Below are 13,135 nucleotides of genomic sequence, written 5' to 3' on the forward strand. Positions count from 1 at the left end.
GTTCGCACATGCATACAAGTTACCTTAGTCCGTTGTGTTTGTGCCTTTAAACAGTGGATGTGCTTTAGTAAAGCTTTGTGCTTCATTCAGAATTATAAACCAGTTCTTACGCTAACGTTTTGACCAGCAATGTATCTCTCTTGCCTACCTTGCCTCACCATTTCTGTTTTCAAAAGAAAGATGTATGTCCATGGCCTTCAAATCTTATCTTCTAATCCTTGGTGGTTTTGCGCGTTTGCTTGCTCTTATTCTCATTCTCTCTCCTCTTAAAAACATTATGTCCTGCATGCCTACTGCGTGTAGTTCTACTGCATAAAGTTTAGCAAATAAATTAGTTTGTTTTACAGAAATGGCCTACTGTCACACTGCATGCAGGCTATAACCAAAAGCACACATTTTGTAAATAAGCGGGTCGGGTATAATTTTGTCCTAATTACTGTAATATTCACGGTCCGAGTTGCGGTCGGGTTGATTAAAATATCGGGCGACCGCGGGCCGCTTGTGACAAAACCCGCGTGGCAACATGACAACATGAACTGACAACATGAACCGTGTGTGTGTGTGTGTGTGGGGGGGTTGTACATTGTGTGGGCATGCATGTATGTGTGTGCGAGCATTGAGATGACAAAAAAGTGTGACCAAGTTGAATAAATCACTCAAAATTCAAATAAATTAGTGAATACCATGTGTTCAAATGCCTTCTGTGAAGGATATCATAAGGTCTTGAGGCAATCTGATGAAAAATGGTAATTTATGGTACAGGGAATGTGTAAATCGGTCATTTTTGACTGGAACAGTGTTAGAAGGTTAATTAGTCTCCATCTCCTACTTCATCCCCCACTCTTGCAACTTTTGTGTATGTAAATGAGTATGCGCATGTGTGTGTTTGCTTTTGTGTATATGTGTGCTTCTCTATGTGTGTTCTCGCTAGTGAGTGTTTGTGGGGGTAATGGTGTGTGTGTGTGTATGTGTGTGTGTGTGTGCGCGCGTCTGCGTATCTGCATGTGTTTTATGTCTGGGTGTGTGTGTGTGTGTGTGTGGGTGTGTTCGCTTGTGAGTGGGTGTGTGGGGTAATGAGGTGTGTGTGTGTGTGTGTTTATGTGTGTGTCTGTGCGTGCGTGTGTGGGCATGTTAGTGTGTTTGTGTTTATGTGTGTGTGCCTATGTGCATGCCTGTGTGTGTATGCATGTGAGTCTGTGCCTGTGTGTGTGTGTGTATGTGCATATGTATGCCTTTATGTCTACTGTGTGTGTATGTGTGTGTGTGTGTGTGTGTGTGTGTGTGCCTGCGTAGTGTAGGCACTAAATGTACACATATATTTATTTATTGTATTGAATTTCACGAAACTTGGCATGCATTCAGAGGGTGTCATAATGATCCTACACTTTAAATTCTGTGCAGTTTTGAACCTGTCAGCCAAAGATAACTACGATTACAATGCCTTGTTTTTGCTTTTTCATTTTTAACTAGGTGGCGCTATACCTCAAATGAGGATATGGGATGTGTGTTGACATGGCCTCATGGCCTCATGGTCATGCTAGGCCCTACGGTTCTCGAGATATTCACAGAAAACTGTGTCTGGCCATCTACAGGCCAGTCGGTGTAGTCACTAAATTTACAAATAAATTAATTAATTGTATGGCTCCCCAACGGAATTCCACGAAACTTGGCATGCATTCAAAGGGTGTCAAAACGAAAAACAATGGTTCCGTGACATTCTTGTGGGGCTACATGCCCAACAAGTTTAGTGCACCCCGGTCTTTCAGTGTCCCGGGAATAGTTGACACAAAATTACTGAAGAAAAAACAAAAAAATATGGAAGAAAAAAACTGACTAAGCCTATATGACCGACGCCACTTTGCTGTGTGGCGGTCATAATAATTATGTTATTATATCGGATATGCAGGTAAAAATGTATTACTCTCTTCAACTTGCTAATGAAATGTTACTTTTTATACAAATAAAAAAACATTACATACAGAAAATGTAGATGTTTGTTTTTACCTATGTCCAGACTGAGATATGAATTTCATAGCCAGTGCCGCATCTATGCACTCTCATGAACAAGATGTACCTTCAGTACAAACCTCCATTATCATTTGAACAAAAGATTTTTGCTGAAGAACTTTTTGTTACAGCTTCATTAGTCAGTGCGTGTGTGTGTATGTGTGTGTGTACGAGAGAGAGAGAGAGAGAGAGAGAGAGAGAGAGAGAGAGAGAGAGAGACTGGAGCAATTACTTGACCATAACCCAACTGCCATTCATCCTTAAAGAGGCAGGATCCCTAATGAACAAATCTCCAAAGCTCTTACAAAGCATGTCCATTTTGGCCGTCGTGCACCACCAGTTGCACTCCGTTACCAAGACGCCGCTACAAATGATTCTGGAGGCCTGAAGCCTGATTCATTTTCAACAATTTTTTTTGTAATCAATTTTTTAATTTTAATAACGTTTATCGTGGTCATTTTGGAGGGATTTCAAAATCAAATTCTTAGTTTTTGTTGACCTTTTTGTCATTCCTTGTTGGACACAGACCAAGTGAAGCACTGAAGATAACACTTGAAGGAGAAACAGGTATGTTTTGATGTTTACTATGATGCCATACTTATACCCCCACCTACAATCATACTTTGTCTCACCTGGACACATGGAGGTATTTCTACAAGCCTACAAGCTGTAGTGGTTCAGTTTGTATTGGCTCAAATTGTATGGAAAGTTTATGGAAAATCACATGTACTTTCATTATACAAATAAAACTATAATCAAATGTATAATGTATGTATTTAAGTTTTTTTTCTTTATATATGATGAACTATAATTGGAAATACCAGTTTGTGCACTGTATGCATTCTTGAACCAAGAAAAGTTATATTTGCTTTATGTGAGCTGACATAGTGTATGACAAGCGAGACAATAGAGGAAAAAAGAACAATAAATTCTGTGTGTCGAAAGATTCAGGGAAGTATAATTGCACACATTAGTGTCTACACATTAATGTCTCCTCATAGCTGTGGTCTGGCATATGGACCTGGACAATGTGCTGGAAAACTTGTCCCAGTGTCCCAGTTGTCTTTTAGTAGAATCAGTGAGCCGTAAAAAATAAAGGGTCAAAGTTGTCTGCACTCATTTACTGAAAGAGCTCTTGTGGAAAGAAAATATTCTGAGCAGGATTGACAGCTACCTAGTAGTGTTCAAGAGAGAAGTAGCAAGAGTAACTGCTGATCTCCCTCACACCACTGATACACTTGGGATTAGAAACAGTAATAGGAAAAAGGCTGAAAAAATTAATTATCCACTTTATTTTTGAGTGCCTTAGTGTTGCGGAGTACCATCCATTGTGCAATTTTACACAGCATAGACACTAGAAATCTCATAGAATATCATAATTTATGAGTCACCACTTCAAATTCAGTAAAATATAGTCAAAAGTGTAGAGTTAAAAGCATAGTGATTAAGAGGAATTAATTAAAAGGTAAATAGAGAGTTGTTTTTTTACTTTCAGGTTTTTCACACTGTTGATGTTGTTAAATATAAACTCCTATGCAAGCACTAAATCCATACTGTACAGAATCATTCACAATTGCTGTACATATAAATATTTTTTCTGCTTATTACACATGATAACTTTTCAAATATGTAATTTTGGTACTCTTTAAGGCAATCTGTACATCTAAATGAACCTCCTGAACTAAAATGAACTAAATGAACTTCCTTACTGAACTTACAACCACATTATTTTTACATTCTTCTATTTCAGGTCTGCAGTTGGAGCTGTGGGGTGGAGTTCAATTTTTGGTCAATTCTTTTTTTTTCTTGGCCACTTGTGATACTTGTGAAGACAGCCCACTCTCTCAGCTCCCTTCCTGTCTCACCGCCGAGCAGTGGTTCTCGGGCGCCGAGAGCTCGGATGCATCTCTCACTGGACGCCACACCGACCATGGTGGATGGTGACTGCCTTGCATCAGACAACTACCACGACCTAAAGGGCGGCAGCTCCAGTGTGGGAGGCCGAGTACACAGCATTGACGTCATCCTGGGCTTCAGTAAAGACCAGGACCCCCTGCTCAACCCAGTCGGCGCTGGTGGTGTCCAAAAAATTGATATGCTGCAGGGCAAGCAGGGCCCCACTGAACTGTACGGCCACCTGCCAGGGATCACAGAGGCCCAGCCACAGACAGAATATCAGGGTGAGTCCTCGGCAATGTCTACTGTCTGTACTGCAAGTACGGGATGTACAGTAAGTCCAGTACTGTCTCACTTCAAGTAAATTAGATGGTAGTACAATACTGAGTTGTTTTAAAACTTTGACCACAATGTAACAAATTTCAATGTAATATTTTATTTATAAAATATGTCTCCAAAAGATGTTTAACTGTTTAAATCAAATCTAAACTAAAGACATTTAAAGACACATAAAAAGCTTAGATAAATCAATTTATTTAATGTTTATTGAACTGATGCAACAGGGGTGACCTTTTTACATCAAGGTTGGCTCTGCTTCTGCCAATCCTGTTTAGCAATTAGCAGTTAGTTCATTTGATCTCTCACACTCTGACCTCACAGCATCTTAACAGTGTCACACCTAACACAATCAAGTACTCAAAGCCTTCATTAATTTGCAAGACAGCTTTCCTAAACACACATGCATTGACACTGACACGCACACGCACACACACACACACGCACACACACACACACACACACACACACACACACACACCTGATCTGAGGAAATGGAGAATGTCTCGTCACCAAGAGTTTAGCGTTCCATTACATCACTGACTAACGAGTTAAAGGGGAGATGGTGACGTGGACACAAGACGTATTTGGCAAGCCAGAGCCGCTTCCATTGGTTTTAAGGCCCAGAAGTCCGGGTCAAATTAGTGGGTTAATCTGTGAGAAAAAAAAAAAAACGGACAAGGAGGAGACTTGCCTGATCCAGTTTATAGTCCATAAGTTATGGATCTGTCTTAAGGCAGCTTTCCTATCTTTAGACATCACATAAAGGCTTTACAGCTTACAGAAAGCATACATTATAAATTCACACTCACATGCACACACTTACCCTCACCTTTCTCCACCCCACACACATATGTCTTGGTCGTTTGCTTTCTGTGCACTGACCTAATGACCATTAAGCCTGCTATAATTAGATTAATATTACTCATTATTTCTGCTATATAGCAACATGTGCAGAGCAGAGGGCTTCCATGTACTTCTCAGAAAAGATCTTTCCCTGCCTCCCCTGCTGTTGGGAGAGGAAAATCTCCCTCTCTCCTTCTCTCTCCTCCTCATTCTCTCTCTCCCTCTCTCCCTCTCTGAGGCTCTTAGTAGGATTACAACAAAAGGGGGCCTGAGGTTTATGGAAGATTGCACAGATCTGTGCAGGTTGCATCTGTTGCTCTGCTATAAGCAGCAAGGCTTTCAACGTTACATTGAAAAGCCTTGTGTAGTTGCTGCCACACAACTTTCTGTTTTAAGGGGCCATTTAATATGTTTTGCAAGCCATGTGGGCATGAATGCACGCAGCTATGGTAGGAGGGTTTGACGCTCGCCATATTTTGGCAATGCAAGGCAAGTGGCATGCCGTGCATTTCCAATAGGGGTGCATAGTCCGTGTGGCTTGCGTAGAATATGAACAGATTCTTAAATACTGTACGCGTGTGAGAATTGCATGCCCTGTAACTTAGACCATGTCTGTATTTCACAAATGAACTGAGAAGAGATGCCGATGCTGTTTTTAAAATGAAACATGCTTCAGCCAATACCATGTTAGTTAGTTAAACACCTATGAGGTGTTCTCATAGGAGCACCAGATTTTGCCCTTGTACATTCTGATTCAGTTCTGGAACTCTGTGCTAAATGCATGTGCATTGGAGACCAAGTTATATCTATCTATCGCTCTCTCAATGTCAATCACACAGGTTCAGAAACGTTAAGTATGAGGTGCTTATATTGAATGAAAGACACAAACACTCACATATGTTTTTGTCTGTTCCCACCACAGATCCAGGACTCTTCTCAAGCAATGCAAGTAATGACAGTAACAGTAAGTGCGATGCGGAGCTGTGCGACCTCCAGAAAGGCATGGACACTGATAGCAGGTCCCCCGAGCCCCACGAGGAGGACATGCCCAAGAAGAAGCACCGCCGCAACCGCACCACCTTCACCACCTACCAGCTCCACGAACTGGAGCGGGCCTTCGAGAAGTCCCACTACCCCGATGTGTACAGCCGTGAAGAGCTCGCCATGAAGGTCAACCTGCCTGAAGTCCGGGTTCAGGTCAGTGTTGGTGGTTTAATCTGATCTGATATAATTTAGAGGCTCTATCAGGATTCTGCTTTGATGTTCTTATTCAATGAAGTCCTCTCTGGTGTGTTTTTGAACTTGTTGAATTTTATAAAGTCTCTTTGGATGCATTTATTTACTGAATCTCTCTCTCTCTCTCACACACACACACACACACTCACATTAGGTCTGGTTCCAGAACCGGCGTGCAAAATGGCGGCGCCAGGAGAAGATGGACACCAGCACGATGAAGCTGCACGACTCGCCCATGCTCTCCTTCAACCGGCCGCCCATGCCCACCAATGTGGGGCCTATGACCAACTCCCTGCCCCTGGACCCATGGCTGGCCTCCCCCCTGGCCAGCACCACGCCCATGCACAGCATCCCCGGCTTCATGGGCCCCACGCAGAGCCTCCAGCCTGGGTACGCCCCGCACCCTGGCTACCTCAACACCTCCCCGGGCATGGTGCAGACCATGCAGACCATGCAGACTATGCAGACCATGCAGACTATGCCGCCTCCACCCTACCAGTGTCCTCCAGCCTTCAATGACAAGTATCCTCTGGAGGACGTAGACCAGCGCCATTCCAGCATCGCTGCACTCAGGATGAAGGCCAAGGAGCACATCCAGTCCATGGACAAAACCTGGCCGCACATGTGACTAGAGGATTGGACATCTGGGAGAATGTAATGCACGGAGAGAGCAGCTTCTATGCAGCAGTTCAGTCCAACAGCACTGGATTGTTCTCTGACATTCTAGAAGAATGGAACTGTGTTGGACTTTGTGTGTTTGTTTGTCTTTTTATCCTTTTACATTTTTTTGCAAAGACTTTTACAAGAAAAGTCCCTTCAGACTTTTGTAAAGTTTTCTCAGTTTGATGACCAAAGCGACCTTCGAGATGAGGTGTTGGTAGAACTGCTTGTGCACATGAGGGGCTGCAATGGCACTGTGTGACAGAGTCTAATAAGCTGCTATTTTGATTGGTGTATCACAACAAAGAGGAATTATGACATCAGTGTTTCATGGAACAGTGAGCCCCCCTCCCCCCATCTTGAACTTCATCAATAACAACATCACCACTGTCAAACCTGGATGGTTTCAATGTTGCCCACACTAACCTGTTCTCTGCTTGTCTGAGGGTAGGTTAGTGGACAAGCCCAAGTCAAAATAAATGGACTTTCTAAACCACATTCACAATAAGTGGTAAAGTTTTAAAGTTTTAAAGTTTAAACTCACATGCACACATGTAACAGGTAAAGGAATTATTCAATCAATCAATCAATCAATCAGTCTAGGGTTTGTGTTTGTTCCTTGAAAGCATTCAGTTAGTTGACTTAGGCTCAGTTCTTGATCCATTTAGGTTTAGACATCAGCTCAGTCTTCTCCTTTTGAGAAAAGGAAACGCTAGGCCTTGCAATCTGTCACTCATTAACCAATTTGTGAAGACATGGAGCTCTAGGTGTCTCCCTAACAGCTTTTAGTTGGTAGTCTTTATGCCTACACCTAACAGACGTCACACTCAGTAAACACACCTGCACGCCCAATAGACTTCTTATAAGAAGTTTACAGGACTTCTTCCTGTATGAAAAAATATATAAATATGAACATACTAAGTATGTTATGTAACATTTATATATTTATTGATTGGCACTTCTAAGTTTAAGGTATACAGGGGGACAGAGGTAACATGGTGAGGTAGAGCAATATGTCCTGTTGACAAGTGTGCTCGTCATGTGGAGGGATTAGGCCAAAGCCGATCAACACTTTGTGGCTGTATCCGAGCATCAGTAGGCTTTTCACCCTAAACGATAATAACATATAGTAAGGAAAAACCTTTTTTTTCAGGTAATTCACTGTCCATATCCGAGGATACTAAATGAATGCTATTCTTTGGCTATCTGCTGTGGTCTGTCTGAGGCAGCAAGGATCACACAATCAGATGTAGGTTGATGATTTCAAACAAAAGTGCATCTTACAATATAACTCTCTGATCATGAACACATTGAAAAGGGCATTTTGTTGATCTCTCATAGCACTGAATATATCCATAAATGGAAAAGATAACTGTGATATTTGTTATTATTGAATGTAAGATTTTTACTGATTTTTACTATCAATGGAAGACAGGTAATGTTTTTGAGAACTCATACATATTATAGATTGTATAAATGCTGTATTTTTTGTTGAACTACTGTGAAATAAGAAAACAATACATTCCGACTGTTATTGTGTCATGACAGTCACAATACTATAAAATAAATAGAATATGTTTTTTTTTTTCACCTCACTCTCTTAATATGACAGACAGGGTAGACCTCAGTGAAAGCACTAATAACTCACACATGGGGTTCCTTTTTTCTGGTAAAGTAAAAATAGGCAGTTGTAAATAGTCTTAGTGTATTCACTGTCTGTTTTTTTTTTAAACATGATCATGCATTTAAGAATTCTTATGTTTTATTATTATTATTATTATTATTATTATTATTATTATTCAGCAAGTAATGGGTTGCATTCTAAACATGTTTTGTAGAAGATCAATATTTGGTTAGTGAACCATGAAAAGCCAAAGAATATAGTTTTTTAAGTATAGAAACTATTGAGGAGATTTAGCAATGCACTCTGTGAATGTTGTCTGGTCAAGTGAAGGTTGAAAAACCAACATTTTGTCATGCAGTCTTTTGAACACTTGTGAATACCCACCCTTTCTCTTACACGCGTTTTTGTTACATGTGTAACCTTTAGAATATGTATATGTGAATATTTTTGCACTGACAATTGCAAGACAATAAAAAAGTTAAATAATGTTATATGGCCTTTTAAGAATAATGGTTTTGCTTGCTCACACAACATCCATACCCCTTGTCCACAAGACTCTAACAGTTTCTAGGTGAGTTAATATGAAAGCCTATGAGTCATATCAAATTATATAAAGTCAAAATAATTCCAGATAGCGTAGCTATTTGTTCATTATAACAATCTTGTTGACAGAACCTTTGTGTATCTAGTTAATGGACATTTATGGAAACTCACCCAAATGACCTTGTGAACTGACATGATTCCTAGCCACTAACACAGAGCTTCTCTGCAGCAGGCTGTCCTTTGCACAGTGGCACTTAGCCAGACTGTTAAAAAGATGAGGCTTCAGTCAATCAAATCTCCTTTGACTAGGCTTTCTTAGCTCCTACTCCTCCCCTCCCCCCTATTCCCTTTACTGTGGCCTTGCTTAACCCGGGAAGCAAGTGATTTCTCGGTAACCAGTAACTGCTTGAGTCCTCAACAGGTGGACCACAGCCTGTCTCCTCACAAGACCATCTGGCAGAGCTACAGTTAGTGTTGCGGACGAGGTGCATAGACAGAAGTGATGTATTTGCTGCTGCAGTTCTTAAGGTCAAATATAGGCAAATGATCTTCAGTTTGCACCTCAGCCTTTCAGAGAGAATGAAGTAAACGTCATGATAGTGTATTTGCTAATTAACTGGCCTAAAAAGCAGTAGCCTGAAAGTTGTGGGTTCGATTCTCAGTTGCCTTGTGCACTTAACCCCAAGTTAATCCAGGGGACTATCACTGTCTCTGGACTCTGACTCTGGAAAGGCCAGCCAAAAATGACAAATTACAGGAGACCAAAGGCTGGCTGACAATCAGATAAATGGCAATTTTGCCCATCACCAGCAACAGTTATTACATTGGTAGGAAATTATAACGTTGGCAGGAGTATTACGTTTAAAACGTGCTGAATTTGTGCAAATTTTGATCATCACATTGGTGGGAAGTTATTACGTTGGTGGGTGTTATAGCCCATCACCTACCCTGGGTGAACCTGTCTGTCTGATCTGGGAAGGAGCCCATTGATGTCCGTTTCCGAATCACTAAAAACCTAGGAATGTGTTTACTTTGGAATTGAGTAATCAACTGCATTTCCAACCTTTATTTTACAAGAAATATGTTTGCTGCACCTCTGAAACGATTTGGTAAAACTTTAATGCACATTTTTAAGTTTAATTTCATTGCTGGTAATGCTTGTGGAAGTTGAACCAGAAACAGAATATCAGAAAAGCATCAGGCTTCAAGCTTCAGTGTTGTGCTCCACCAGCATTCCCTCCATCACACTGAATAACTATAGGCTTGTTATTCTGATGTCATAGCCATGAAGTCTTTAGAACGACTAGTACTGGCCCAACTGAAGAGCATCACAGGACATGTGTTGGGCCCCCTGTAGTTTGCTTACCGGACAAACATCGGATGATGGCATTAATATCGGACTGCATCTGGGTTATGCCATTTCTAGGCTTTTCTCCCCAACATTGCACTTCTACTTACTTCAGAGGGCACTGTTCCCACCTATTTTGGCCACCATCAAATGCTTGACCTCTTTAGAAAGCTGAAGCCTTGTAGTTTCTTAGGAAACAATCAATAATTGTGTGAAGTACTGGCACAGAGGCTAGAATATAGTTTATAATAATAAACAATCAATAATTGTGTGAAGTACTGTCCATATCCGAGGGTACTAAATGAATGCTATTCTTTGGCTATCTGCTGTGGTCTGTCTGAGGCAGCAAGAATCACACAATCAGATGTAGGTTGATGATTTCAAACAAAAGTGCATCTTACAATATAACTCTCTGATCATGAACACATTGAAAAGGGCATTTTGTTGATCTCTCATAGCACTGAATATATCCATAAATGGAAAAGATAACTGTGATATTTGTTATTATTGAATGTAAGATTTTTACTGATTTTTACTATCAATGGAAGACAGGTAATGTTTTTGAGAACTCATACATATTATAGATTGTATAAATGCTGTATTTTTTGTTGAACTACTGTGAAATAAGAAAACAATACATTCTGACTGTTATTGTGTCATGACAGTCACAATACTATAAAATAAATAGAATATGTTTTTTTTTTCACCTCACTCTCTTAATATGACAGACAGGGTAGACCTCAGTGAAAGCACTAATAACTCACACATGGGGTTCCTTTTTTCTGGTAAAGTATAAATAGGCAGTTGTAAATAGTCTTAGTGTATTCACTGTCTGTTTTTTTTAAACATGATCATGCATTTAAGAATTCTTATGTTTTATTATTATTATTATTATTATTATTATTATTCAGCAAGTAATGGGTTGCATTCTAAACATGTTTTGCAGAAGATCAATATTTGGTTAGTGAACCATGAAAAGCCAAAGAATATAGTTTTTTAAGTATAGAAACTATTGAGGAGATTTAGCAATGCACTCTGTGAATGTTGTCTGGTCAAGTGAAGGTTGAAAAACCAACATTTTGTCATGCAGTCTTTTGAACACTTGTGAATACCCACCCCTTTCTCTTACACATGTTTTTGTTACATGTGTTACCTTTAGAATATGTATATGTGAATATTTTTGCACTGACAATTGCAAGACAATAAAAAAAGTAAAATAATGTTATATGGCCTTTTAAGAATAATGGTTTTGCTTGCTCACACAACATCCATACCCCTTGTCCACAAGACTCTTAACAGTTTCTAGGTGAGTTAATATGAAAGCCTATGAGTCATATCAAATTATATAAAGTCAAAATAATTCCAGATAGCGTAGCTATTTGTTCATTATAACAATCTTGTTGACAGAACCTTTGTGTATCTAGTTAATGGACATTTATGGAAACTCACCCAAATGACCTTGTGAACTGACATGATTCCTAGCCACTAACACAGAGCTTCTCTGCAGCAGGCTGTCCTTTGCACAGTGGCACTTAGCCAGACTGTTAAAAAGATGAGGCTTCAGTCAATCAAATCTCCTTTGACTAGGCTTTCTTAGCTCCTACTCCTCCCCTCCCCCCTTTTCCCTTTACTGTGGCCTTGCTTAACCCGGGAAGCAAGTGATTTCTCGGTAACCAGTAACTGCTTGAGTCCTCAACAGGTGGACCACAGCCTGTCTCCTCACAAGACCATCTGGCAGAGCTACAGTTAGTGTTGCGGACGAGGTGCATAGACAGAAGTGATGTATTTGCTGCTGCAGTTCTTAAGGTCAAATATAGGCAAATGATCTTCAGTTTGCACCTCAGCCTTTCAGAGAGAATGAAGTAAACGTCATGATAGTGTATTTGCTAATTAACTGGCCTAAAAAGCAGTAGCCTGAAAGTTGTGGGTTCGATTCTCAGTTGCCTTGTGCATTTAACCCCAAGTTAATCCAGGGGACTATCACTGTCTCTGGACTCTGACTCTCTGGAAAGGCCAGCCAAAAATGACAAATTACAGGAGACCAAAGGCTGGCTGACAATCAGATAAATGGCAATTTTGCCCATCACCAGCAACAGTTATTACATTGGTAGGAAATTATAACGTTGGCAGGAGTATTACGTTTAAAACGTGCTGAATTTGTGCAAATTTTGATCATCACATTGGTGGGAAGTTATTACGTTGGTGGGTGTTATAGCCCATCACCTACCCTGGGTGAACCTGTCTGTCTGATCTGGAAAGGAGCCCATTGATGTCCGTTTCCGAATCACTAAAAACCTAGGAATGTGTTTACTTTGGAATTGAGTAATCAACTGCATTTCCAACCTTTATTTTACAAGAAATATGTTTGCTGCACCTCTGAAACGATTTGGTAAAACTTTAATGCACATTTTTAAGTTTAATTTCATTGCTGGTAATGCTTGTGGAAGTTGAACCAGAAACAGAATATCAGAAAAGCATCAGGCTTCAAGCTTCAGTGTTGTGCTCCACCAGCATTCCCTCCATCACACTGAATAACTATAGGCTTGTTATTCTGATGTCATGGCCATGAAGTCTTTAGAACGACTAGTACTGGCCCAACTGAAGAGCATCACAGGACATGTGTTGGGCCCCCTGTAGTT

The 13,135-nt window shown here is 40.4% G+C and overlaps 1 protein-coding gene across 1 annotated transcript; it reads left to right on the plus strand.

The window, feature by feature from the left end:
- Positions 1–2,284: 2,284 nt before the first annotated feature.
- rx2 (retinal homeobox gene 2) lies at positions 2,285–9,096 on the plus strand. The gene is made up of 4 exons (XM_048252995.1): positions 2,285–2,574; positions 3,758–4,187; positions 6,008–6,282; positions 6,476–9,096. The coding sequence occupies exons 2-4, from the start codon at positions 3,908–3,910 to the stop codon at positions 6,947–6,949; spliced, it is 1,029 nt and encodes a 342-aa protein (XP_048108952.1). The 5' UTR covers positions 2,285–2,574; positions 3,758–3,907; the 3' UTR covers positions 6,950–9,096.
- Positions 9,097–13,135: the final 4,039 nt, after the last annotated feature.

This window comes from Alosa alosa, chromosome 1 (assembly GCF_017589495.1).
Source record: "Alosa alosa isolate M-15738 ecotype Scorff River chromosome 1, AALO_Geno_1.1, whole genome shotgun sequence".
In the NCBI taxonomy this organism is placed as follows: Eukaryota; Metazoa; Chordata; class Actinopteri; order Clupeiformes; family Clupeidae; genus Alosa; species Alosa alosa.

Excerpts from the sequence above, each read along its gene's own strand:
- rx2 (XM_048252995.1), top strand. The coding sequence starts at position 3,908 with ATGCATCTCTCACTGGACGCCACACCGACCATGGTGGATGGTGACTGC. Across the intron at positions 4,188-6,007 it reads GCCACAGACAGAATATCAGG|ATCCAGGACTCTTCTCAAGC; the intron begins GTGAGTCCTCGG and ends TTCCCACCACAG. Across the intron at positions 6,283-6,475 it reads TGCCTGAAGTCCGGGTTCAG|GTCTGGTTCCAGAACCGGCG; the intron begins GTCAGTGTTGGT and ends CACTCACATTAG.